The sequence below is a fragment of the Natator depressus genome, chromosome 2, assembly GCF_965152275.1.
Source record: "Natator depressus isolate rNatDep1 chromosome 2, rNatDep2.hap1, whole genome shotgun sequence".
Classification (NCBI taxonomy): domain Eukaryota; kingdom Metazoa; phylum Chordata; order Testudines; family Cheloniidae; genus Natator; species Natator depressus.
Genome location: NC_134235.1, coordinates 113,576,642 through 113,604,039, shown reverse-complemented (window position 1 = coordinate 113,604,039; position 27,398 = coordinate 113,576,642). Strand labels below are relative to the sequence as shown.

General features: G+C 44.0%; 3 protein-coding genes across 3 annotated transcripts in view; 2 read left to right on the top strand and 1 right to left on the bottom strand.

The window, feature by feature from the left end:
- Positions 1–24,095, top strand: part of BMP6 (bone morphogenetic protein 6) — a 155,415-nt gene extending 131,320 nt beyond the window's left edge. The window contains exons 3-7 of the mRNA XM_074944904.1: positions 541–689; positions 2,381–2,578; positions 19,157–19,233; positions 21,778–21,888; positions 21,980–24,095. Of these exons, the coding sequence (XP_074801005.1) occupies positions 541–689; positions 2,381–2,578; positions 19,157–19,233; positions 21,778–21,888; positions 21,980–22,129 (685 nt within the window). The 3' untranslated portion in view covers positions 22,130–24,095. The remainder of the gene's footprint in view (positions 1–540; positions 690–2,380; positions 2,579–19,156; positions 19,234–21,777; positions 21,889–21,979) is intronic.
- LOC141983480 (uncharacterized) lies at positions 9,155–13,614 on the top strand. The gene is made up of 3 exons (XM_074946687.1): positions 9,155–9,738; positions 10,478–10,791; positions 13,543–13,614. Exons 1-3 carry the CDS (start codon positions 9,180–9,182, stop codon positions 13,612–13,614), a joined length of 945 nt encoding a protein of 314 aa, XP_074802788.1. The 5' UTR covers positions 9,155–9,179.
- The window catches only part of TXNDC5 (thioredoxin domain containing 5), a 40,774-nt gene continuing 34,157 nt past the window's right edge, over positions 20,782–27,398 (bottom strand). The window contains exons 9-10 of the mRNA XM_074944905.1: positions 25,587–25,716; positions 20,782–25,034 (exon numbers count right to left, since the gene is read on the bottom strand). Of these exons, the coding sequence (XP_074801006.1) occupies positions 24,912–25,034; positions 25,587–25,716 (253 nt within the window). The 3' untranslated portion in view covers positions 20,782–24,911. The remainder of the gene's footprint in view (positions 25,035–25,586; positions 25,717–27,398) is intronic.

The window sequence follows — 27,398 nt, the reverse complement described above, 5'->3', positions numbered from 1 at the left end:
CAAAACTTTTTCTGTAATTAATCTTTGATGGGAGAAAAGGGACAGGTAACCTGTTTTCTCATTTTCCTTACGTTCTTATTAATCGTAATGTGTTTTTGCAAAAGAAATAGTGATAGGATTGGTGTCAGAGATCCCTATTAATGTTGCAATATTGGCTCATCACACATAAGAATTGTAGCCCTTTACATAAATAGGGATACATATTAGGAAACAGAGAGACATGGTAATAACTTTTGGCCACTGTACACTCTAGACTATATTTACACCCAGGCCTCACTGAGGTAAGGCTTAAAATCCAGTTACCTAGGTATTAGCATTTCTGTAGCTGGTGTGGGTTCCACAAGCCTAGAAAACAGCTACATTTTTGTAACATTTTGAACTATATGTGCAGAAGCACATGCCTTTTCATGGTGAAATTAAAGTAACAAATGAGTAATATTTTAATTTTGACTCTTCCCACTTCTGTGATAGTGGAAGCACGTGGGGAATTCTGGAACCCCTCCCCCCCCAGCCCGACCATGTTCCTGTTTTCTTTTGCAGAGATTCTGATCTGTTTTTGCTGGATACCAGAGCAGTGTGGGCCTCAGAAGAAGGCTGGCTGGAGTTTGACATCACTGCCACCAGTAACATGTGGGTGATGAACCCTCAGCATAACATGGGACTCCAGCTGAGCGTGGTGACCAGGGATGGTAGGTTACAGACCACCTTACTTGATTCATCTGGCAGGTGATTATCTTTGTTAATTGTTTATAGCCATCAGCCCTAATGTGATGGTCTGGGTAATGTATCCAAGCGTACAATTGTTATGTGATAGACTAGGCAATGCATTCAAGCGCACAGATGGAAGGCTACTTACTGTCTGTCTGATGGCCTTCTATGTATCTCTCTAAAATACTTTGAGTACCCAGTTCTGTCTGTTGTATGTATTCCATATGTAGATCCTGTCATGGATAGCTCATAGGAATGCCACTTTCCCCATACACAAGTGGCCTGGCTTGCAGATGCTCTGCATTTCTGACGCTCCCATTGACCTCCACGCCTCTGAAAATCCAGCCAAATAAGTTTTATTTTTTTATTTTTTCAATTCATGGAAACATTTTCCAGTGTAACTTTTTTTAAAAAGAGGTCCACATTTAAGATGTGCAATGGCTTTAAAACTGATGCTAGATTTGCTGCAATTGTTGTTTCTGCCACCCCAGAATCCCTCCTACTACTGAGCTGTCCCTAAAAATATCAGAGGGTAAAGCACATCTACCATTGACTCCAGTGAAGCCAGGGTTTCACCCACTGCCTTCAGTCTATCAGTTGCTGATAAAAGCATTGCCTCCAGAAAGAAGCAGCAGCAGCAGAATTTTCACTAACATGAATGAAAAGCACGAAGGATTGTGATACACATTACAAATCCTAATTAAGCCTTGCAGTGGTGCTGTGGGGTAGGGAAGTATTATGATAATCAATTTACAGATGGAGAAACTGATGCACAGGTGCAGCTTGTCCAGCATGACATGGAGTGTCAGTAGCACAACTGGGGGTAAAACCCATGAGTTTGTCTCCCAGTGTAGTACTCTAACCATGAGATGCAATTTATCAGATTCCACATGTGAGAATGGCTTTGCGGACTGTGGGACTGAGAACTGCAGAAGAAACAGTAACATTTACAATCCATGGCAACTTTGAAAGATGGAAAAAGGGAGGTTGGTGGTGGGAAGGTGGAAGAAAAGGATGGAAGATGGGGAAGGAGGAGACAAAGGAGAATGTAAGACGGGAAGGACAACATGGAGTGGTGTGGAATTGTGTCTGCCTTCCACTTTTTTCCATTTTCTTCATCCTGTTTGGAGTTCCTCCATAAAACTCAAGCAAGAGATCAAAGACTGTCCAGTGTCTGTTTTGCCAAAAGAAATGTGGGATGCTAGTGTCCACCTATCTGTATGAGCTACTGATATGACGCTATTCCCCAACTCTAAGCTCTTTATGGGAAAGGTATCCAGCCTCTTTTCCCTCAAAATTTCCCCGGGTTTTCTCCCTAATGTCTCTATTCTTGGTGGCTCAGAAGTGGCATCACTAATTTTACAACAGATTTAGGCATTTAATTATATATGTGTAATATACCAATGTGTATACATAGCATTAGAGATGCTATAAGAATTCAAAAAGTCCCTGCTCTGAAGAGCTCACAGTCCAAGTTAGAGAACATCATGAAGAAGACAACAGTCTATGGTGGAGGGGGTAAAGGAGGAGAGAGAACAGAAAAGAAGGGGAAAGGGAATGCTACTTGTGGGAGAGCAGCTGTATGTGTGTGTTGCTAGCAAAAACTATTCAAGACTGCGTTGATTTTTTAACCCACCTTTTTTTAATTTATTTATTTTTGTTCCATTTGAAGGTCTCAGTGTAAACCCTAGAGCAGCAGGCCTGATAGGCCGAAATGGCCCTTATGACAAGCAGCCTTTCATGGTGGCCTTTTTCAAAGTGAGTGAGGTTCATGTTCGGACCACTAGGTCAGCCACAAGCAGGCGCAGGCAGCAGAATCGAAACCGCTCCACTCAGGCTCAAGATGTTTCCAGGGTATCTAGTATTACAGGTAATTTTTGCAACATCTATTTTCTCTGGAGATCAGACACCTTTTCTCTTCCAAGATCTTTCATTTGCTTTGATATGTGAAAAAGCACAAAAAGAGCATGGCCAAAATAAAATAAAATAAGCACAGAGGAGCACACTACATTTACAAGGGCCTGAGAGGGGAACGTTCATGTAACATTCAGGGCCGGATTAACCTTTTGTGGACCCGGCACCAAACATATTTGTGGGCCCCCATGGGAGCAAAGGAGCATGGTGTAGGGAGGTCAGTCCCCAGAGCAAGAGGCCAGCCAGGGGCAATGGGGCATGGCAGGGTCGGCCCCGCTCCGCCCAGCCCAGTGCAAGGGCACTGTATGCAAACTGTCAGTTGCCAGATGCACATTGGCCTGCCCAGCCCTGTGCTGTCAGCATGCCCCTTCCCCTCGAGGGTGGGCCCATGCCATGCCACCCCCCACCCCCAACTCCCTATGCCCAGCATCCCCTGGAACTGCTATGCCCAGCAGCCCCCCCCCCCCACACCCTCCACCACAAATGCACGGCGGTCTGCACACCACCACCCCTGCCCAGCACCTCCCCACACAGCCGCACCACGACTGCCCAGTGCACTTCCCCACAGTCCACCACCACAACTACACAGCACTCCACTCAGACCCCCCACTAGCCAGCATCCCAACACATAGACGTCCCCCACTGCCTTCCAAGAGCCCCCCGCCCCCACACCTCCAGAGACCCACTCCCTCACACTCTGCCCCCGGCCGTACTCACCGGCCCTGCTGGAAGGTGACGGCGTCTGCCAGGCTGAGCTGGCAGTGTGGCCAGGGGCCGGTCCAGTGCCAGGGTGGGGAATCACTCCAGCCTCTCGGGAGTGGCGCGATTAGCCAGGGTCTGCCCCCGCCCTGGCCAGACTCCCTCAGGACCTACTTGCCTGGAGATAGGGTGACCATACATCCCCGTTTGGCCGGGACAGTTCTTTTAAGCTCTGTCCTGGCCATCCTGACTTTTTTGACAAAAACGGGCATTTATCCCGTTTGCTCTTGCCGACTGACCAGTTGGCAAGAGCAAATGAACAAATGCCCAGTTTACCAAAAAAATCTGGTGCGCCCCCCCCGGCATGGAGGAACATGTGTGGTGGGGGTGGTGGTGAGGCGAGGTGTCAGGCAGCAGGGCTTGCGGGGGGGTCAGCCCCAGCCAGAATTGAGCTTGGGGGCGGTTAAGTGCCACCCCCAGCCCCTGGCAGCAGTGTAGGGAGGGTGTCAGCCCCAGCTCCTGGCAGTGGTATGGGAAGCTGGGGCGAAGGAGGGGTCAGCCCCTGTCCTGGCAGCGGCATGCAGAGCTCAGGGAGTGGGGGGTCAGCCCCTGGCTGCGGCATGGGGAGCTGTGGGGGAGGAGTCAGCCCCAGTGGTGGATTTAGAGATAGTGGGGCCTGTGCTCAGTTTCATTTTTGGGACCCCTCCTTGGGACCCAGCCAAGAAAAAGAACATTCTCTCTTATCTCCTCCCCCGCTCCTGTTTTTCATTCTTTTTTTCTTTATCCTCCTCCTATAAGTTATAGCAAGTAAATGAAAATAAAGTGAGGTACCTTGATTGTTCTTGTAGTCTAACTGATGTTTCCACAGACCACTTGAAAATTGCTGGGGGTCTCGGCGGACCACTTAATGATCTTTCCAAATATTGTTTGTACTGTTAGCTAACTATTGTAAAGCACTTTGGATAAGAGCGCTTTATAAAAATAATGTAAAAAAACATTGGGGTGCAGGGTCTGGCCAGGACTTAGGGTGCGGGAGGGGGCTCAGGGCTGGGGGTGCAGGGTCTGGGAGAGAGTTAGGGTGCAGGAGTAGGTTGGGGTGCAGGGTCTGGCCAGGAGTTAGGGTAAGGGAGGGGGCTCAGGGTTGGGGCACGAGGCTGTGAGCTGTGGGGGGGTACAGGAGTCAGGGCTGGGGGCTGGGGTGCAGGGTCTGGCCAGGAGTTAGGATGCAGGAAGGGGGTCAGGGCTGGGGCAGGAGGTTGGGTGTGGAGTGCTTACCTGGGGCAGCTCCTGTTCGGTGCGAGGGGTGCAGGTGGGAATGTGTGTGTGGGGGGGTGCAGGAGCTCCCTTTTGGTGCTCAAGGTGTGGGGGGTGTTATGGGGGGGTGCAGGAGTCAGGGTGTGAGTGTGGGGGGGGCTGGGTATATGTGGGGGGTGCAGAAGTCAGGGCTGGGGTCATGGGGGTGTGTGAAGGGGGTGCAGGAGTCAGGGCAGGAGGCTGGGGGTGTGGGCTGGGGTCATGGGGGTGCTCCCAGCCCCTGCCCTGAGCAGCTCACGGCAGGGGGCTGGAGGGGGTATGTGTAGGGGAGTGCGGGGGCCCTGCCTTTGTTCCACCCTGCCCCAATTCCACCCTCTTCCCCAAGGCCCTGCCCCCACCTCTTCTCCACCTCCTCCCCCGAGCGCACTGCGGTCCCGCTCCTCCTCTTTCCTCGTGCCGCCAAACAGCTGTTTGAGGAAGTGCTGGGAGGGGGAGGGGCGGGAACGCAGCGCACTTGGGGGAAGAGGCGGGGACGGGGGAGCTTGGCTGCCGGTGGGTGCAGGCGGAGCCTGCCCTGCAGCAGGAGCCCCAGGAGCCGGCAGGACCAAGCTTCTGCTCCCGCAGCAGAGAGCGGTGGGCTGGGGGTTGAGAACGGCTGGCGGGGCCTTACTGCAGCCCAAGCAGAGCAGGCTGGGCAGAGGCCCCTTTGCAGCCTGGGCCCGGCGCTGTGGCGCCAAGGTAAACCTGGTACTGGTAAAATTTGCTTTTGCTAGGGACTTCCTAAGACCATAGGTAAAATCCTGGCCTCATTTAAATTAGTGCCATTGATTTCAATGAGGCCACGATTTCACCTCAGATCCTTTGGACCAGTGATCGGCTGCAGAGTAACATTTGCCTAGAAGTGTGCTGCTGGTATGAAATATCAGGTATTTAACAAACATCTCTAAGTACTGAAACACTAACATTTACATGTAGTGCGCATTTTTAGTCCAGGCCTGACTAAGAAGTGGTGATGGCTTCTCTTCTTTGATTCAGAAAAAGCACAGTAGCATAGTGCAGTTTTTACCTTAAGAATCACATTATTAGGCTAGACTTCAAGGCAACATGCTGCTAGGTTTCTCAGTGTGAAAATGAGTGGTGCGCATGGAGGGATGGAGTGTGCCTTTTAAACTCTTGTTAGAGCTGCTCAATGATACAAAGGCAGAGCTGATAGATTTAAATTTGATCTCAGGCATCTTATCCCCAGTGCTGACTTTTTATTTTTAAAATTTTGCAATATATCCCCGTCTTTCCATCAGTTAATGGTATTTTGTTCATTTTAAAAAAGTCTAGCTTGAACATCATAGAACACACATTCAGTCTTGCCTACCCCTTAACTGGCATGAGTCATAAGCCACATAGGAATGGTTGAAGAACAGGCTTAAGAGAAAAGCATTTGCTGTCTCATTGAAGCTGGTTGGAAAATTCTGAAATTTGGATGAAAATTAAGGAAATATCTTTTGTTTTCCAACCAGCTCTGCATTGTATCATAAAGCTGAAAGTCCTTCCTTTTTGGGATATATTTTTGGTGAAATTACTGAGCATCTCTTTTGTTCCCTGATCAAAATGTAGCATTTCTGGAGCAACTGAGATTTATTATTTTGCTTATACTGCCCCCTTCTTTCACAGTAAACTCCTTAGCTTTTTTTTTTACTGTACTCCAAAATAAACTCACAGCAGATCCATTTATCTTCAGAAAAAACCGTGAATATTATTGAAACGTAACTAATGTCAGTCAGTGGGATCCTAGGAGACAACAGTGCACACACGATAGTGATTTAGAAATGTCCATATAGTCCCTGTTCTGCTGTAACAGCTAGACTGGGTTTTGAATTTGTGCTTAAAATGTAATTCATAGATTAATGGAGTTTAAGGCCAGAAGGGGCCACTAGCTCATCTGCTCCTGAATATCACAGGCCATTACATTTTAGCCAAAAGAAAAGGAGTACTTATGGCACCTTAGAGACTAACCAATTTATTTGAGCATAAGCTTTCGTGAGCTACAGCTCACTTCATCGAATGCATCCGATGAAGTGAGCTGTAGCTCACAAAAGCTTATGCTCAAATAAATTGGTTAGTCTCTAAGGTGCCACAAGTACTCCTTTTCTTTTTGCGAATACAGACTAACACGGCTGTTACTCTGAAACCTACATTTTAGCCAGTTACCCTGTATTGAGCCCAGTAACTTGTGGCCAGTTGCTTGGATGAACCCACATGCTACTTTAACTTTTAGAAACCTAAAAGCATGTGCACCCTTATTAAAAGGTGACCTGCAATAGGGTTGTAGCCATTATCATTACTATTAATGACAATTAGGCTATCCATCAGCATGTGCAGGAGCTCTGATTGGCTTCTTTCCCCTATTCTTCCACTTCAGACAATCAGACAGGGATTTCCTCATAGACTAGGTGTTTTCTTTGCAGGCTGGTAGGAGAATTGGGACGTCTGTAGGCTATGGGGGAATCCATAGGTTTGCAGCTGCATTGTTTGAGGAAGGGCATTGCAATTCCCTTGCCTGTGCACTCATGCTTCTGCCTCCCTTAATGTCAAAAGCCGGTTTCCTTCTCATAGAGCAACCCCCACCCACCCCAGACTGTAAGCATCCCTATGTAATAACCTGCTCTGCCAATTCCAGTTACTTAAATAATAGCAATGTTTATACAGATAATGAGAGAAATCCTAAACAAAGCCTAATAGCTGTGAAAAGCTGAGCTAACATGACTGAAAGCTTACTTACAGGAACACAGGTTAGGTACAATGAAAGCTTTATATCAGAAGGTGAGAACGTTCTCAGCCAACTGCCTCCAGCCCATCTGATGTTAGTGCTCTGGAGGGATGGAGGGGGAGTGTGTGTGTGTGAATCCAAGAATTCTCTCTCTGGGGTCACTCACTCAAGAGTGCATTAACATATTGGTATTTCATCAGCCCTGATAATCATAACTAGTTTGCATGCTATGCTTTAGCTCCACACCATGCAGGGCTGTAAGGCTGTATCCCCTTTAAGAAGCCACATCCAATCCCACAGATATAATCATTGGACTTAGCTCCATTGGGACCAGCTTTAGTTCCTCAGTGACTGTTTGCAAAGGTATGTGTCATGCTTGTTCACTAGGTTACCCTTGTGATCAATTTGCTCCCAGTAACATAAGTAAGCACATCTTATTCATACAGATTTTAAGAGCAGTATGCTGAGCCATTTAGCACAAAGTGTATAATTAATATATTCAGACAGAGCCCGGTGTTTCATTCCCTCTCAATGATGATGTGAGGACTGTTAATGTTTGTACAGCGCATTTGAAACGTTAAGTGCAGAGTCTCATTCTAGAATTGGAAATTGGCTGATATTTTGTGCTGATGACATTTGAGGCAGAATAAGACTCCACTTTCACTTCCATTAACTCTGCAGAGCTGGTTGACAAAAACAAGTTTTTACTACTTTTAAATCAGAAGATACGATTCAAATCCCCAGAGGGAGCAGATATATTGGGCAAAAGGGGGATGTTTTTACATAATCGCTTTTCTGACTATAACCACTCAGATTATAAAATGACAAAAGGAAAAAAATAACTAGTCATTTTGTGGTTTCAAGTGCTTTTTTGAGCACTTTAGCTCAAAGCCAACTTTAATTTAAAACCTGGGGTTTGGCACACTACTAGTCAACAAGGTAATGTTGAACTTTTGTGGATTTTTAAAAAAAGGAGAAAATTAAAATTGAGATGTTGGTTGGCTTATTTGAGAAAGAAAGAGAGAAATTAGCCAGTGCATTCTCTGTGTTTTACTGTTAGTCTATTGTCCCTAATCCAGGGTTGATTTAATAGCCTGTGTTAAAATGATAGAATCTAATGACTAAACAGGGAGTGCTTTATGGTTTGGTCCATGATTAATAGTGAAAGGTTTAAAAGCTATGGTTTTAAAAAAAAATCTTTGTAATCATGCCTCTGCACTTTCCTCATGTACTGACATACGATGAGACTGGGAGAATTCCCATGGGTATTGAAGGAGAATGTAGCCCTGGCTGTTACCCTAGGTGCTATATCAAACTTTGAGGGTTACCATCCCAGCCGGTTAAACTCTAGTGGCTCTCAAGAGTATTGAACCTCATTAGGCTTGTGAGGAGAACGGAATAGTTAGTTCACCAAACTAAGGCCTCTGGTTCACCAAACACTTACTTACATGTCTAACTTTAAGCAGGTGAGGAGTCTTAGCCCTGGTCTACACTACGAGTTTAGGTCAAATTTTGCAGCGTTAGATCGATTTAACCCTGCACCCATCCACATGACGAAGCCATTTTTGTCGACTTAAAGGGCTCTTAAAATCTATTTCTATACTCCTCCCCGACAAGGGTATTAGCGCTGAAATCGACATCGCTGGGTCGAATTTGGGGTAGTGCGGACGCAATTCAACAGTATTGGCCTCCGGGAGCTATCCTAGAGTGCTCCATTTTGTCTGCTCTGGACAGCACTTTCAACTCAGATGCACTAGCCAGGTAGACAGGAAAAGCACGGGAACTTTTGAATTTCATTTCCTGTTTGGCCAGAGTGGTGAGCTCATCAGGAGAGGTGACCATGCAGAGCTCATTAGCACAAGTGACCATGCAGTCCCAGAATCGCAAAAGAGCTCCAGGATGGACCGAACGGGAAGTACTGGATCTGATTGCTGTATGGGGAGAAGAATCCGTGGAGGCAGAACTCCGTTCCAAAAGACGAGATGCCAATATATTTGAAAAAATCTCCGAGGGCATGATGGACAGAGGCTATAACAGGGACCCGCAGCAGTACCGCGTGAAAATTAAGGAGCTCAGGCAAGCCTACCAAAAAACTAAAGAGGCAAATGGCCGCTCCAGGTCAGAGCCCCAGACATGCTGCTTCTCTGATGGGCTGCATGCAATTCTAGGGGGTGCCCCTGCCACTACCCCACCCCTGTCCGTGGACACCTGCAAGGGGGGAGTCTCACGCAACAGGGATGAGGATTTTGGGGACGAGGAGGAGGAGGATAGCGCACAACAGGCAAGTGGAGAAACCCTTCTGCCCGACAGCCAGGAACTGTTTATCACCCTGGAGCCAATACCCTCCCAACTCTCCCAAGGTGGGCTCCCGGACCATGAAGCCAGAGAAGACACCTCTGGTGAGTGTACCTTTGTAAATATAATACATGGTTTAAAAGCAAGCATGTTTAATGATTAATTTGCCCTGAATACTTGGGATGCATTCATGGCCAGTAGAGCTACTGGAAAAGTCTGTTAACGTGTCTGGGGATGGAGTGGAAATCCTCCAGGGACATTATTAAGGGGACATTCAGAGGTGGCCGTTCCTGCTGGGCTGTTTGCCTGTGGCTGAAAAGAAATCATCCCCTCTTTTAGTCACGCGGTGGTGGGGGAGGCCCGTTCACGTTTGTTCGTGTTTGGCTGGCAGGGATCTTCCCTGATATTAGTCACGTGGTGGGAGGAAGGGGGAAGCGATCATCCCAGAGAATTGGGTGGGTGGGGGGTTTAGCTGGGTTTGTGCTGCACGTTAACCTGAAAACCGCAGCCCCTCCTTTTAAATGGCCAACCCAATGGGTTCTTGGTATGGGAAAGGAGGGCGCTGCTGTTTGAAATCATTCCCACATGTTATGAAGGTTGAAGAAGCTGAAAGACTGTGACTTACCATGGCTGCCTGCAAGCCGAATTCTGTTGCCTGACCCTGCATGTGTGATCTCTCACACCAAACCATTAGGCCCACAATATAAGATGCAAAATGCTACCTTGTACCAAAAGCACATGTGCTATGTAATGTTAACAGTTTGGTTCACCGTGAAAGAGTCTACCCATTGTTCTCTAAAATGTGTCTTTTTAAATACTACTCTCCCTTTTTTCCTCCTGCAGCTGCAAATGTTTCAGCGCTCCCCCTATCATCTCCATCCCAGAGGCGAGCGCAGATAAGAAGGCAAAAAAAACGCACTCGCGATGAAATGTTCTCTGAGCTCATGCAGTCCTCCCACACTGAAAGAGCTCAGCAGAATACATGGAGGCAAACAATGGCAGAGTTCAGGAAAGCAGAAAATGAACGCGAGGACAGGAGGGATGGGCAAGATGAGAGGTTGTGGGAGCAAGAGGAGAGGTGGCGGCAGCGTGATGAGAGGAGGCAGGATGCAATGCTGAGGCTACTGGGGGATCAAACTGATATGCTCCGGCATCTGGTGGAGCTGCAGGAAAGGCAGCAGGAACACAGACCGCCGCTGCAGCCCCTGTGTAACCGCCCGTCCTCCTCCCCAAGTTCCATAGCCTCCTCACCCAGACCCGTCCCAGGCTACCTTGGCAGTTATCCCCCTATTTGTGTGATGAATTAATAAAGAATGCATGATTTTGAAACAACAATGACTTTATTGCCTCTGCAAGTGGTGATTGAAGCAGGGAGGGCGCTTGGCTTACAGGGAAGTAGAATGAACCAAGAGGGCGGGTTTTCATCAAGGAGAAACAAACAGAACTGTCACACCGTAGCCTGGCCAGTCATGAAACTGGTTTTCAAAGCTTCTCTGATGCGCAGTGCATCCTGCTGTGCTCTTCTAATCGCCCTGGTGTCTGGCTGCGCGTAATCAACTGCCAGGCGATTTGCCTCAACCTCTCACCCCTCCATAAATGTCTCCCCCTTACTCTCACAGATATTGTGGAGCACACAGCAAGCAGCAATAACAATGGGAATATTGGTTTCGCTGAGGTCTAACCTAGTCAGTAAAGTACACCAGCGCGCTTTTAAACATCCAAATGCACATTCTACCACCATTCTGCACTTGCTCAGCCTATAGTTGAACAGCTCCTGACCACTGTCCAGGGTGCCTGTGTATGGCTTCATGAGCCATGGCATTAAGAGGCAGGCTGGGTCCCCAAGGATAACTATAGGCATTTCAACATCCCCAATGGTTATTTTCTGGTCTGGGAAGTAAGTCCCTTCCTGCAGCTGTTCAAACAGACCAGAGTTCCTGAAGATGCGAGTGTCATGTATCTTTCCCAGCCATCCCATATTGATGTCGGTGAAACATCCCTTGTGATCCACCAGTGCTTGCAGCACCTTTGAAAAGTACCCCTTTCGGTTTATATACTGACTGCCAAGGTGGTCTGGTCCCAAGATAGGGATATGCGTTCCGTCTATCTCCCCACCACAGGTAGGGAATCCCATTGCAGCAAAGCCATCCACTATGACCTGCATGTTTCCCAGAGTCACTACCCTTGATAGCAGCAGCTCAGTGATTTCGTTGGCTACTTGGATCACAGCAGCCCCCACAGTAGATTTGCTCACTCCAAATTGATTCCTGACTGACCTGGTAGCTGTTTGGCGTTGCAAGCTTCCAGAGGGCTATTGCCACTCACTTGTGAACTGTGAGGGCTGCTCTCATCTTGGTATTCTTGCGCTTCAGGGCAGGGGAAAGCAAGTCACAAAGTTCCATGAAAGTGCCCTTACGCATGCGAAAGTTTCGCAGCCAGTGGGAATCATCCCAGACCCGCAACACTATGCGGTCCCACCAGTCTGTGCTTGTTTCCTGGGCCCAGAATCAGCGTTCCATGGCATGAGCCTGCCCCATTGCCACCAGGATGGCCAAATTGCCAGGGTCCGTACTTTGAGAGAAGTCTGTGTCCATGTCCTCATCACTCTCGTCACCGCGCTGCCGTCATCTCCTCGCCTGCTTTTGCAGGTTCTGGTACTGCACATACTACAGGATAATGTGCGAGGTGTTTACAATGCTCATAACTGCTGCGGAGATCTTAGCGGGCTCCATGCTCGCTGTGGTATGGCGTCTGCAGGAGAGCAGAGTTGCAGCGGAAGCGGTGGCTGATGACGGTTGCCATGAGAATAGATATTTATAGAGAACGATGAGAGGACCTGCGAGGTGGATTCATGAGAGCAGGAGAGCAGAGTTGCAGTGGAAGCAGTGGAGGACAATGGTTAGCACCTCTCACATTTCCCGAGGAAGAACACACGTACCCGGGAGCCCATGACAGACAACATGGAGAAATTCGCTATTGAGACAATAGCAGCAGAGCAGAGTTGCAGCGGAAGCGGTGGATGACGATGATTAGCAGTCCGACTGCACCATCTGCTGAAAGCAGTATGGCGTCCGCACGGAAAAAAGGCATGAAATGATTGTCTGCCGTTGCTTTCACGGAGGGAGGGGCAACTGACGACATGTATCCAAAACCACCCGCGACAATGTTTTTGCCCCATCAGGCATTGGGAGCTTAACCCAGAATTCCAGTGGGCAGCGGAGACTGTGGGAACTGTGGGATAGCTACCCACAGTCCACCACTCCATAAGACAATGCTAGCCATGGTAGTGAGGACGCACCCCACTGACTTAATGCGCTTAGTGTGGACATACGCAATTGACTGTATAAAATCGATTTCTAAAAATCTACTTCTATAATATCGACCTAATTTCGTAGTATAGACATACCCTTAGTGATGTAAGTAGATGATCAGTCCCACCGAAGTCACTAGAATGACTCGCCTGCTTAAAGTTAGGCACGTGTTTTGAGCACCTTGCTGAATTAGGTCTAAATTCTTAAAGAAAAGATTATGGTGTAAATGGACCAAACTTCAGGAGATTTCAGAGCCAAGGCTTCCTCTCCATCCTGTGCTCTCCTGCTGTCCTGAGATTTCCTAGCATTATGGATACTCCACTGTAAAGCACTGTGACATCTGGACGTAATGGTGAGTTCATGTTACTAGGCTTGTTCCTTCTTGTCCATTTTCAGGGTAATGTATTGTCTTTGGGGTTGCTGTCTTCCTCTTGTGATTCTCTTCTCATTCTCCCCTTTGATTTCTCTGCTTCCCCGCACCCTCTTACCGCAACTTCTGATCTGTGTTTAAAAAGGAAGCTGAGAAGTTGTCAGGCCTGGTGAAGTTGATACGTTCAACAACTCAGTCTTAACATGTTTGGTTTGTTGTCTTTATAGTGGATTGCACCTTTTCCTGTACTTACCCCCACTACTAGCAAGGGGCTTGTCAGTTTCAATCAGAGCGCATAATGATTTTGTCATGTGCTTCTGACTCCTCAAGGCCCCAGTCCTGCAACTGATAGTTCATGACATGCATGGCTGTGTTGGCACTGAGCCCTATTGAAATCAGTGGGGCTCCATGCAGGCACAGCAGTCTGCCCCTGTGCTGTCAAATACAGGATTGGAGCCTTAACGTGCTTTCTCTGATGTTCATATGTTGTTCAGGATTCAGTACCCAGTGCTCAGGCACCCAGGTGATGGGTATGGTATAAGAACCTAAACAGAATAAGAAAAGTATGTTTTTTCCCCCAGGAATGTTAGTTCCCCTGTATTATAAACATGTTATGACTGACCTATAAAGCAGAACTGAATTTATGCGGAGAAAGTCCTAATGTACATGGATGTGTATTTGCTTTGACATGAGATCCTCCATCAATCTACGCTTGGGGCCAAGTGCTATCCTTTTGCAGAAGAGAGGATGCATTGTGGGGGGTGAGGAATAAGTATTTTGCGTGTGCCAAGATTTTTCTGGCTATTGCTGACAGTTCCCGCCTTGAATTTAACCCATGTGACACCCCTTTTGGGATTCCTCTGTTTCAGGCACAGAGGCTATGAGGATCCATGAGATAGGTACCCTCTGGGGAACATTAGATCCTCAGGGATCACATTTCCAGTGCAGTGCCCCTGAACCGCACAGCTCCTTTCACTTTCGGGAGGAAAAATGCATGCACGTTTGAGAACTGAATTTTGTACTTAATTCCTAGTGCAGCACTAAATAAAAGCAACAAATAAGGCCAGACATTTCCAGGATGTCACAGATGTATCATCTTGTGAATAACATGATTGCCTTGCACCAGAATCTTCCATTAGCATAACATTCATCCATGTGTCAGGCTGGAGGTGACTGTGTGTGTGAGAGAGAGCCATGCAATGGAGAAAGCTGCATTACAGCTGGAGTGCCTTGCACAGTCAGAACAGCTTGCACTTCTCCTACCTCCTCTCTGCTTCTGATGTGTGTGTGTATGTGCGCGTGTACTTAAACCTGTCATCTTTTCTTATCCCACCCAAGCAGATGGCTTTCATGTTAAGTGGTTATTATTAACTGCATGATCAGTTTACACCAGCTTTATCTAGGCAAATCACCTAAGTCAAACACTGAGAGAAAGAGGCTGGCCCGGAGACCTCTGTCAAAGCCATTTAGAAGCATAGTGGCAATTAATAATCCTGTGGAATCCAGTGAACTGGCACCTTGGGAGCAGTCAGAGTATTCTTAGAAGGATTAACCTCGGTAAATATTTATATATTCTCTGCCAGCACTTAACGTGGGAGAAGTTATAGGAAATCTAAGATTGGTGCATAAGTATTTGTAGGAGGAAGATCATTAGGGTTAGACTATATACTCCCTCCTTGTTAAACAACAAAAATGTCAGTGTCCAGCTTTAAAAGAGACATCTGTGCTCGCAGAAAGTTGGTTTTGTGTTTGGCTTCTCTGGGGTTGAACTAAGGGAGCATTCAGTGCAAACAAGCCACCTCAACTCTGCTGCTCAACTGTGCTGTCTTGGAAGGTATTTTTAAATGACGAATTGCTTCTTAAATTTCAGTTTGAGACAGAATAGCTTTCAGAGTGATAAAATACAGCACATTGGAAGTACTGAGCTGGCATTAACTATTAAACCACAAGGGCAGACTCACTAAACCCGAAGGGGGCCTAGATGAACCCCCAAGAGCAGGGCCCCAAACTTACGTGGGTTTTAAGATTTGACGAGACTCTAGCATGGAGGCCTGTTTAGCGAACCATCCAAATGTGTAGATACTTATCTAAAGGTTTCCTAAATTATCCAAACCTGTGGCTCTCTCTCTACCCTATGAAGTCCTGTCTTTCTCACCTGCAATTGGTAATGTGTGACTCTGGGGCGTAAGAGGGGAGTAGATCACTCCTGTGTGTTTCAATTGTGTGTTCCATATAAACTCTCAGAGCACTTTACAAGCTATTCATCAAGATTCACAACACCCCACATGCTAAGGTTATGTAAGTGGTGGAATCCTCAGTTTACGGATGGGGAACTGGGGCACAGAGGTCGAGTGATTTGCTCCAGGTCACACAGCAAACTTAAGGCATAGCTGGGAGTAGAACCCAATCTGATGACTCCCCATCTTGTGCTTTTGCTACACGGCTCCCAGAAGGGAGGGGTGGACCAATCCACAGTACTCTTATCAAGAGGACCTGCTCAATAGGTCTAGAGCTTCCAACCCCCTGATCCAGCCTTTAAACTGCCACTATTAAATGATAATAGATTTGAGAATTGCTAGCTATTAGAAGTTTTATGTAGGGTGACCAGAGAGCACGTGTGGAGAAACTGGTACGGGGGTGGAAGGTAATAGGCACCTGTACAAAACAAAGCCCCAAATATTGGGACTGTTCCCTAAAAAATTGGGACATACTCATCACCCTAGTTTTATGTAGTATTATCATTTATTTGATGTTTTAAAGAGAATAAAAAACAAATGATCCCTGCCCTGAAGTGCTTACCTTGCAAATAAGACAAATGTAAAATATGGAGATGAGAAAGTAAGAAGGCTGGGGAAGGTGGGATGATAGTTAAACAAATGGATATGTGAGTCCTAGACCAAGCAAATCTTAAATGTTCTGATATTTTAAAATAGAAACTAGGTGGGCGGTGGGGGGGGGGGGGGGGGGAGCGGGCTCAGGAATAGAAGCCATTGTTGGAGATCAAGAGAAAATAGGTTTTGAAAAGGAAGGAAGATAGGTCAATTTGTGTTTGCAGTCAGGGGGTTGTTGTTTCAGGGATATGGATCAGATAACATGCATTATTGGTCATCGTAGAGTGACATAGGTTTATAAACAGTAAGTGAGGCATCATGTGGTGACGACCTCATCCAGTAAGAGAGAAAATTCAGGATGGCCTGTGCTTCATCGAAATTGTTTTATTTGGCATTTCTTGCTTCTGCCCTCCTCTTGCCTGAACTCTGCCTTTGTTCTAATTCATAGTCTCTCACTCTTCCTGACTTCCACCTTTTTACATCTGATTCAGGCCCATCTTCTCTCTACTTTTGACAAAAGGCAAGAATATGTTTTCATTTCTGTCCACACACAAATGTCACAAAAATGACCGCCTTCACATGCTCTTTTGTAACCAGCAGAAGCCCTGCAAATTTTTCCTAAGCAAAGAGCTTATTATTTCTCATTGAAGACTAATGCTGAGCACCAAAATCATCTTAAAGTCCCTCCTCCCCCCACCCCCCCGCTTATGATGTGTTAACTCAAAACCATTTTGTGACAAGGAGTTTGCTCTAGGAAGGCTTCATCATAAATGGATTATTTCTAGTGAGTCTGTCTGATTTGAAAAGAGGAGACTTGTATAGAAACGCCACCTCAGTCTTCACTATAAAGTGTTGCTGAAATAGAGTATGTTTATTCTACAGAAGCCAGTTAGTGGACTCTAATAACTTGATTAAATTTTTGATTGAAGTGAAACTATTGAATGTCTGAAATATAATCGTTGAAGTTAAAACCCAAACTGCAACTAAAAACAACTCTAGGTGGTTTGGAGGCTAGGTTTGTTTTGATGTGTAGGGTTTTTGAGACCTCAGCATTAACAGGACACAGTTGTGATGCAGTGTTGCCTTAATGTCACGAGGATGTGCTTTAGTATTCTAGTTTTTTCTTTTGAATAAATATTTGCACTTGTAGTTTTTAAAACTTCTTCAGAGCCAAGGAAACAGTAACTAAAAATATTTTTCTATCCCAGCTGCTGTGCATGGAAAGCAGCATTCGCCTTTCAGACAGTGTTAGTGGACTGGTATTCAGAAGCCGTTTCAAATCCTGGGTCTGCCACAGTTTGAATCTGTGACCTTGGGCACGTCACTTAGGTGCTTTTGAAGATATTATTGTAAGGCCCATTGTCAAAAATGACTTAAGCAGCTAGGAGTCTAAGTCTTATTGAAAGTTAATAGGACTTAAGTAACTTTTGAAAATTTTACCCCCAGTTTCTTTTTGCAAGTTTCTCATCTGTAAAAGGGGGAAAATTTTCCCTGCCCTAGCTTAGTGGCTGTTCCAACGAGCTTATAATATCGTACAGTGCTAGCTCAGACCAGGGCTGTTGTGCTGGGGCCTCTAGGTGCTACTGTTGTAAGAGAATGAAAATAGTACTGAATTTTTTTATCCTTATCTGTCCCCGGCAACAAGCTGCATGTAGCCACAGGAGAAAGCAGTAGCAGCTCAGTATTGTGTCATTTTCATTAAAAAATAAATGCATGAGTTAGCCATGTTGCTGCCTGGGCAGGGCTGGAACCTGAAGTGCTCTGTCTCTCCAGGTAACTGGGGCAGCATAAAGTGTCCCAACCTTACATGGAAAGGTTAGTTCAGTTTCCATGGCCCATTCTGGCTTTCGTCATTGCTGAGATTTCTAGTTGTGAAGTTGGTTTCTGGGGTATGGATGCTTAGCCAGTAGGGCCAAACAGCCGTCAGAGGTTGGTGGCTTTCAGTTGCTTCCAACCAAGGCTGGATTTGTGCTGGCAAGCTGGAAGAGAAAGGCCTCTCTGTCAGGGCTTGACTCTTCCATTCTCTTTTGAGCTGCAGTTCCAGGCGTTCACATGCTGAAAAGCATGTCCTACAAAATATAAATCGTGAAACTCCACTGGAAATTAAAACCTGCATTTTGTAGAATCATTTTGAGCCTCCTGTAAGTAGCCAAAATTGTCACTACAGCTGCCACTAAGATCAGTGTCACAGCTACTCAGCCACTCTGCAGCGGCAATTTATATTAGCAATTAGAACTTTAATATTAAGTTCTTTAAATACTATGTCATTTACAGCCTAGATGACACCGAACAAGAGCATTGTGAGATTTGGGGAGTAGGCTGAATCCCATAGCTGGGACAGTTATTTTCAGACCAACGGTGAGATGGGGAGTAAACTATTTAAGTCGAAGAGGTGCTCTCTATCAAGACTGGGTTTAGACACACAGCGGGGAGGAGGAAAACTTGTCTCTGCTGCTAGCCGTAGTGTATTTCTTCAAAGACAGAGAACTGCTGTCTCATGGCTTAGCAATCCTGGATACGCAAAGCAAATATGGATCTATTAGAAGTTGTGATTGACACTTATAAAAATCATAATGGATGCAACTACTGTGTGATCTTGAATATTTTTTGAAGCATGCTATAAACTGCATAAACATATCTGCCCCAGAGGCTCTAATGAGAAGACAGCACAAAACAGGTGCTTACCAAGTGCTGTGTTTACGAGTAGGAACAGATACTTATCAAAAGTGTTTCACAGGGTCAAGAGAATTTGGAACCACAGCTGAGATTTTCAATTGAGCCTAAAGGAGTTAGGCACCCAGATCCCAATTTAGTCAGAGTTGAGTGCCTGACTCCTTTGAAAAGCCCAATCCAATTCTGTTAATTTCTTCTCCTCATTTGTTGAGGGTGTTCATCACCTCTCACAATTTGGCACTTAGGGCAAGGAAAAACGTATCCAGTAACTCTTTAGAATGATGCTACGATTGCCTAAGTTTTACCTTTAAGTGGGTTGTTTTCTTTCTCCTGACAGATTACAACAGCAGTGACCTAAAAACAGCTTGCCGAAAGCATGAACTTTTCGTTAGCTTCCAAGATTTGGGATGGCAGGTGTGTGATGTTTCTCTCTGAGTAAGCTAGACATTTATTATGAAATATTATCTAAACAATGGTATGGTAATTCCAGTAGACACTACTAGCACACTTCAAAATGACCCTTGTGCCACCACATTAAAACTAGTCATTGGGGAGATCAAATATTGAGAGCTTTGGGATTTGATAGATCCCAAAGGGAGTTTGGCATATCTTAAGATATTTAATATTTCACATGGTATTGTATTATGCAGCCCTACTGCTGGACAGCAGGATAGTAATGAGGCCTGTAGATCTAGTCTGAGACCCAGTGTGCACATAGAAAAACTGATTTTAGTTAAACTAGTGCAACTATCAGTTTGGTTTAAACCGGATATAAAGTGTGTTCACCCAATAGGTTTGCACTGGTTTAACTAAATTGATTGATCTAAAATTGTTTTTTAAACCACTAAGTTTTTGTGATCAGGGCTGTTCCTGGGCCACAAAATGTCAAACTGGAACCCTTTCAAAGAATTATTTTTTTCATAGATTTTTCTCATCTGTTTGAAATTTTGGAGCACTTTTGTAACAGAGATAAAGAATTAATGTAAATCAAGGGCTAGTTGGTGATAGCTAAAATCTTTGAGACTATAATTCAGTTCAAACCTTTCTGACCCCATACACATCCTGGGAGCACAGAAAGGGGGGTATTGTGTAGCTTGCACACAATTCCAGCATAGTTCTACAACCGGCACTGCGTCACCCTGGAAGCTGGCCAATTTACTAAGATGTAGCCAAGGCTTAAATTCGAATGGATCACAACCCAGAACTACTTCTGGAGGCTGCAATCCTGTTCAGAGTCCCTTTTAAAAAAAAAAAGGGAAGTTGTCAGAAAACCGTCAGCATAGGACCTGCATGTAACCAATATACTGAGTCTGCAGCCAACCTGAAACAGTAGCTCTGGGAGGTGTGAACTGCCCAAACTCATCTCACTGTCATGTTAACCCATACCCCATGATGTTTTAAAGGTCAGTGTTAACTTTCACTGCTGCTCAAAACCAGCTGAGGAGGGGGACTATAATATGAAGAACAGAGTTACCAAGAGTGACATTGTAAATGAAGCATTATGGGTGGGTGGCACGAGACCCACTCCTTTCCCCTTCAATCTGATCTGTGGAGCTGAAGCAGACCCTAGGGCGGCAAGGGAAGGCAGATGAGCTGAGTGCAGGAGGGCCTTCAAGCTCGTTCTCCTCCCACCAGATTGAATACTCAGAGTTACAGGGGGAATGTAGGTCAGGTAGCTTCTTCACTGGCTCATGGAGGCTGCTGCTTCTCCCACAGCACCTGTTATACTTAGGTCACGGTTTTTAAGTTTCTCTTCACAAGCATGAGGGCTAGATGCTTGCTTTTCACAAAGAAAGCTTTTGGTTTCTTCACATGACGATGAGAGTTAATGCTATATACCTTAATCAAGCCCTACCCATGGCTATGTCTAAAAGATGATGATCAAGCATGTGCCAGTAGTTAACAGCTACAAGTAATTACTCAAAGAGATAACACGTAGGAGGGCATCACTATTTTTATTCTAAACCTTGAACCCAAGGTTTAATTCAAATTGTATGTTTGGCAATTCAGCACCCAACAATCAAATTTATAACAGGTAGCTTCCACAGTAACTGTCCTTTTAAATAAGTATTAATATCTACTTTAGTTGAAGATACAGTGATTTGGAATAGCTGGTTGCTGGGGAAACAATCTCACAACTTGAATTTAAACACATGCATCAGGAAAGTCATACTATGTGCATTAAAATGTGGTGACAGGTGATGACGTTCATTTTAAACGCAGCATTCCAGAATGTTGAACAAAAGACAGCATTGGTGTGTGTACTTAATGTACAATGTTAACATCTTAAGCAAATAGGATATAGGTAGGAAGCGGTACTTCAGTCATGTTTCTTCAAGGGTGAGAAAAATAAGGTTTTTTTGTTTTGTTTTTTTCCTACAGCACTCAAATTATATGCTACCATTTCAAATGCCAAATATATTACCTTCTCTTCTGTAGAGTATCAGGGCTCTCAGAATTTTCAACCAGATTATAGAAGTGGTGAGAACTTTTTTTGTGTGTGCAGCACTTCAAAGAAAACAGACTCTTGTGGGAAGTTTTCCATGGACAAATTTAAATTAAAAACGGCACCGCAGTGGCTAATGGGTGCCCTATGCTCCCATTCTCTATGGATGCTCTCTGGAAGGACTAAATCTCCCTCGATACATTTTCAGCCCTTTTGGTGAGTACAGGGAGTGCAGCATCAGAGTCCCTGGCTTTTGTATATCATGGGAGATGCAGTCCCAGCTAGATAGCCCAACCCCAAGAGTGGAAGTGTAAGGCACTGTGGTGCCATTTTTTAATCCAAATTTTAGTTTTTGATCAAAATAATGTTTTCCATGCAAAGCTGACACTTTTTGACAAACCCCCGACAACAGGCCTAATTGTGTACTGTTACCCCTATATGCCATCTGTTACAAAAATCAAATAGGCAACTTTAATTCCACTGAAATATTTTCTTTTTATTTCCTAACAAAGGATTGGATAATTGCACCAAAAGGTTATGCAGCAAACTACTGTGATGGAGAATGCTCTTTCCCACTCAATGCACACATGAATGCCACCAATCATGCCATTGTACAAACTTTGGTGAGTATACAGAAAGACTTGTGCTAAACTACAATTGAAGTTGGAGATCAGATTAGTTGGTACAATCAAATTGTTTTCTTTTTTGAAACAGGTTCATCTTATGAATCCTGAATACGTTCCCAAACCCTGTTGTGCACCTACCAAACTAAATGCCATATCCGTTCTTTACTTTGATGATAACTCCAACGTTATTTTGAAAAAATATAGGAATATGGTAGTAAGAGCGTGTGGGTGTCACTGACACACAAACATTCTTCACCCAGACCTACTGTGCAATTTTACCATGAACTTCTAGATTATACCTACCTGACCTTGGAGAAAGTCGAGATGAAGCAGACTTCCAAAACACAATGTGTGCGCCTTATGAGAGGAAGCAGCAGGATACTTCTTCATTGACATGCACTCACTTTGTAATGGGAACAGGTGCTGGATTTTTTTTAAAAAACAGATGTACAGCATGGCAGTCTTTCTGATCTGCAAAAACGAACTGCAAGGCTTGCAAAAAAGAAATCTGTCCTGACAAATTTTGTTAGCGTCAATCATTCTCTGTATGGTATTAAAGTCCCCTGAGAGTAGCAGAAACTTAAAACAGGAGCTTGACCTTGTCAGTTGGTCAGTCTGCAATTCAGTTTTACCAAACCAGCATTTGCTACATGTAAGCCTTGAAAAAGTGTCTCCTGTAGACAAAAAGCAAAGCTGTAGTAGTAAAATATAGAAATGAATGGTTTTAATACCTTACTATCATGCATTTTATGTTAGGAAGTGCCTTCTATTTCAAGAATATAGTTGCTACATCAATATGAGTGGTTTCTTCCAGAGGCCAACTTGATAAAGAGCATCTTCAGTTGTGCCAAAGCAAGCCTTTGACCCTCTGCATTCTCCAAACACACATGCTGAACCACAGACTTGACTAGATATTTAACTGCACCATGTATTAGTTCCATAAGGCGAAAGCCACTCCCGACCTGGTTTTTTGAATGTTCCAACTAGGCAGTGAATTTCTAAATTTGTTCTTGAGCAGCTTCCCACCTTGTTTAGATTCTATAACTCCTGCAAGATGCATCAACTAAGCCTGTTCTGTTTTAGTCTAAAACATTCTTTGCTCCTAAACTGTACCACCACAGAGGAGGCTGCAATCAGGACAGTTCTACAACTGTAAGTTTATACATAAATTTAGAAGCAGCTCCTGTGCTGGAGAGTGGACATGCAGTTAATGTAAAACTATCTGGCCAAAAAGGAAATTGCATTTAAGAAGTTGGTTTAAAGGATATATTCACATTTTAGCCATAGCTTCTAATAGACTAGTTTTATTCCCAACATTAATGGTAACAATGAATGTTCTGATCAATGTTAAAACTTGTATTAAATACACTTACCTCTAACTCTTGCATTTAAAAAGGCTTCTTGTAAATACAAGCTATAATTTATTGCAGTTGTCATCCTTGTGCTGTAACATTTATAGAAAGACCGGGCTTTTTAAAAAAAGAGTTTTTATTTAGAAAGTCTCAGTGTAAACAATTGTACTACTTTGATTTTATACAAGAAACTCATGAGCCAACGCTTGGGTTGCTACTCATGAGATTGTGCTTCACAACAGTTTTAAAAAACATTAATAAAGGCTTCCTTTAAGGCAGATGTATACACATTTTATCTAACACATCTGCCAGACACTATTTAGCCCTCATTGTACACTTTCCATGCTTACACATCATTTTTAGTTTGAACAGAACCTGTGATCCTTGCCAGAAGGAGTAAGTTACTGATGTAAAGATAATTTTTACTATTACATATGGACACAAAACAACAGCTTGACTTAGAGCAAAGTGTTGACATATGTAATTCCCAGAGATGACAATGAATTTTAATGCATGAATGAGGGCAGAATTTAGCCCCTTAGAAGAAAAGATACAACTACATTAGCAAGTTAATGGTAGCTGCATTGTAAATTCTTTGGCTTTAATGTATTAGAACACCTCACACAATCAGGTCATCGTTCAAGGCAACGAAGCGTACAGTCCTCCCATTCAAAGGTAGCAAGAGGAACATTTGGAAGCGCTCAAGAGGAACTGAACTGGTATTGTAGAAGAGTTTTGCTTCCATTTTAAGGAACGAGAAACACTTTTGAAGTATCAGTCTGCTTATTAAATAAACCATGAGTTCATCTGCTCCTGCTGCTTAAGTCAGATGAGTGGTTCTAGCAGTAAACTGGGGCAAGAGAAATATGGTACAGAAAATTGTTTGCAACCAGTTATTCCTAAATGCGTTAAAGAGGTAGACATCTCTTGGAAAATAATTAAGTGGTTGTTATGATAGCATCCTCTCCTCTCGTATTGAAGAGAAGTGTCTTGGATGAACTGTTATAAAATCCCCCATCTGCTATGGCATCAGTAATATTCAGGCACACAGTAAAAGTACCACTATGGCTAGGGCCTCCCATAACTAAAGAAATATTAACAGGAAACAAGCAGCTAGTAGGTGCCTGGTATCTTCCAAAGGGGTGTGTTTTTTCTTTTTCAGCCTCCCATTTCTTGACCAGCGGCTATATTAAGACATAGTTTTTAGCTTCAGCTGAAAAAGGCAACGTTTATTAGCAGAGCTGTGGCTTGCACCTTTCTAGTAATGGTGGACACTTTGTAAGCTGTACTTTGGTAGCAAGCCTTTACCCAAATTCAACCTGAAGACAAAAATAGTTTACCCAGTCCCTTAACTTGATTTTCCTCATCTATTTTAGGCTCAAAGGAAACCATTTATATCTCAACAGGGGAAGGCAGAAATACTGATGCTGAAAATACTCAATTTGCACAGTAACTACTTGTTACCAGTTTTCCTTAACAAACAATGGAAAAGTCAGTACAGTGTGGCTTTAAAACACACACACAAGGAAGATACCACAAGTCAGTACATTCAGTTTTCAAAAACAACAAAAAACCAATCCCACCATTTGAAAATCAATAGCATTAACTTGATTTAACTCTCCCCATTACTGTACAAGAACAGTCAGGGCAGAAGTATCCATGTGTGTTTTACAATTCATCCCTTGCCTGACGCAAAACAAACTTATGCAGTGTTTCAAGATCTCTGGCTCCATTGTGTTCACTGACTTTCTTCCCTCCTCGGAAAAGCAACAGTGTTGGATAACCATTCACCTTTAAGAGGGGGAAAAAAAACAAAATCATGTGTCTTCAGTAGCATCCTTACAACACCAGCAGCCACCCTAAAGACTAGGGGCCAAACCCCAAACAGTATGCTTAGCAGTGCTTAACTTTAGGCCCTCTGCCACCAAGTGGGATGAACGGCCCTGTGTTAGGCACCCAGGCTCCCTGTAAATTGCTGGGGAGAGTTGGGTACCTAAAAAAAAGAACTGAACATACTAAGGCATTCAAATCCCTGCTCTGCTATCTCCATCTCCCAGGTGAGTGCCCTAACCATTGCAGTGGGTCTCTCTCTGTTGCCTGTTGAAGCTGTTCCACTTTATATAAGATATTTAAATATTCACTAGCACAGGGACATTCCTAACCACCAGGTAACCATCCCTCTGTTTTCCCCCCTTCACGACAAGAGTAACTTCTGAAGTGAGTGCAGTGACAGGATAACTGCACTCTACAGTGAACTGCCACCTGGGCAAATTACTGGAGACTTCAACCTGGGGTACAAATTATTTAAGTTTATCCAATTAATTTTAAGCCATCCACACTTACAGAAAATCTGTTGCAGACATTACGTTCGATGGTGCAATCTACTTTTGCTATTTTGACATCTGTCAAACCTGGAAATTGTTCTTTGGAGAGGTTCTCCCAAGTTGGAGCCAAGTTCTTACAGTGACCGCACCTAGAAACAGACAGACATGTGTTCAGCAGACATCTTCCAGTGTATGCCCTAGCAGCTTTGTTATGACATCCATAAAATGTGCTCTCTCCTACCTCCTTAATGATATGGGCCAAAATGACAATTATGTAAGTGGACAAGGTGGATTACTGGGGTATTTGAAATAAGCCAGATGATTTGAAAGCTAAAATAGTTTCTGGCTTTTATGTAGTCTCTTCTGGTACAGTATTGTGCGAAATAGTGCATTAACATCTCTCACCCACCAGAAGCTTGTGAAAGCAAACATAAAAAAGATCACGGAATATATTTAAATAAAGTTGCTTGTATCAAGCCACAAACTGAAATTGTTTAAAAGGTTACACTTTTAAAGTTTTAAATAAGCTACTGGGCATGTACAGTACATTAATTCTCTCCATCATGTCACTTCCCTTTCTCCCACCAAAGCTAACCCAAGACACTGATTGATTAGTCACTTCTCAAGGGGTGTGTCTATTTTTAAGTCATATTGCACAAAATTTATGACATAAAATGAGACTTCTGTTTTCCTGGCAAAAGTTTTTATCCCAACCCCACCCCCCTTTTAATAATGTAGCCTCCTGGCACTATAAAATTCAAGTTCCTATATTAATGCTAATGAAAAATGCATAATGTTTCTCACACCCTGAACTCTGCAATAAAGGGGACTCAAGTAGCTTAATGTATTTTCCATCTTAAATTTAACCTTCCTGAAAATTAAAAACAATCCTTCACACATTAGCTTTGTCCTCTTCTCCCCTACCATCCTCAGGCAAGTCACATAGCATTTGCTTCCATTGTTATTTTACCATTACTACTGTACGTATTGGCTAAATCTGGAAATAAGTAGTTTGTTTGCCTGTGATTTTTGCTCTCTACAGACAAACATAACATACTGGCCAGATTCTGATCTGCATTACACAGTTGTACATTTAGAGTAACTCCGTTCAAGTGAGACTTAGAGTGGACAGGTCCATGGATGATTTACACCACAATTATTAATTTGCAGTATCATAACATTAGAATGTGGGCCTACTAGATGTAGGTTTTTGAACTTTAATTCTATAGTTGCCTCCAAGAAATAAATCCGTAAAAAAAGCACTTTAGAATTTAAAGATCTATGCATTTCTCATTTTGTTCTGCCTCAGTTGCACCTTAGGTTGGTGGTTACAGAAGCCCATGAGTATCTTAAGGCTTGATTCAGGCATCGACAAAGATGGTGACAAGTCTCTGCCAGAGTTTTCATTCTACAATTCAGAAAACAAGTATATATTTGAACTCTTCTGTTAATATACACCGAGTGTAAAAGCATTACTGACCACGCACAAAAACAATTAAGACAAGATGGTCTCATACTTACTGTGCAACTTAATGTTAATATTTACCTAAAATAAACTGAAGGGCAAAAGTAGATCTCAACCTAATAGTGTTTGCTTAGCCAAACACAAATTAATCCTACTTGGAAAGGGAAAAGGTCATTTATATACAATGAACTACAACTGTATACACAGGCATGATTTTTGAGCTAAGAATAGGATACCAACTACATGAATGTAGCAAACAGTTTCCTAAACTACAACTTTGTGATAACCAATCTATCCTCTCTGGCAGCAGCTAATAGGTTGCTTCTCTGTTTAATACACCCTTCCTCAATTGCCATCTGGCATTCT

Bases quoted from the DNA above. Each gene is read 5' to 3' on its own strand.
- LOC141983480 (XM_074946687.1), top strand. From the start codon at position 9,180: ATGCAGAGCTCATTAGCACAAGTGACCATGCAGTCCCAGAATCGCAAA. The intron at 9,739-10,477 runs GTGAGTGTACCT...TTCCTCCTGCAG, and splicing joins AGCCAGAGAAGACACCTCTG to CTGCAAATGTTTCAGCGCTC. The intron at 10,792-13,542 runs GTGGAGCTGCAG...TTGTCTTTATAG, and splicing joins CTGATATGCTCCGGCATCTG to TGGATTGCACCTTTTCCTGT.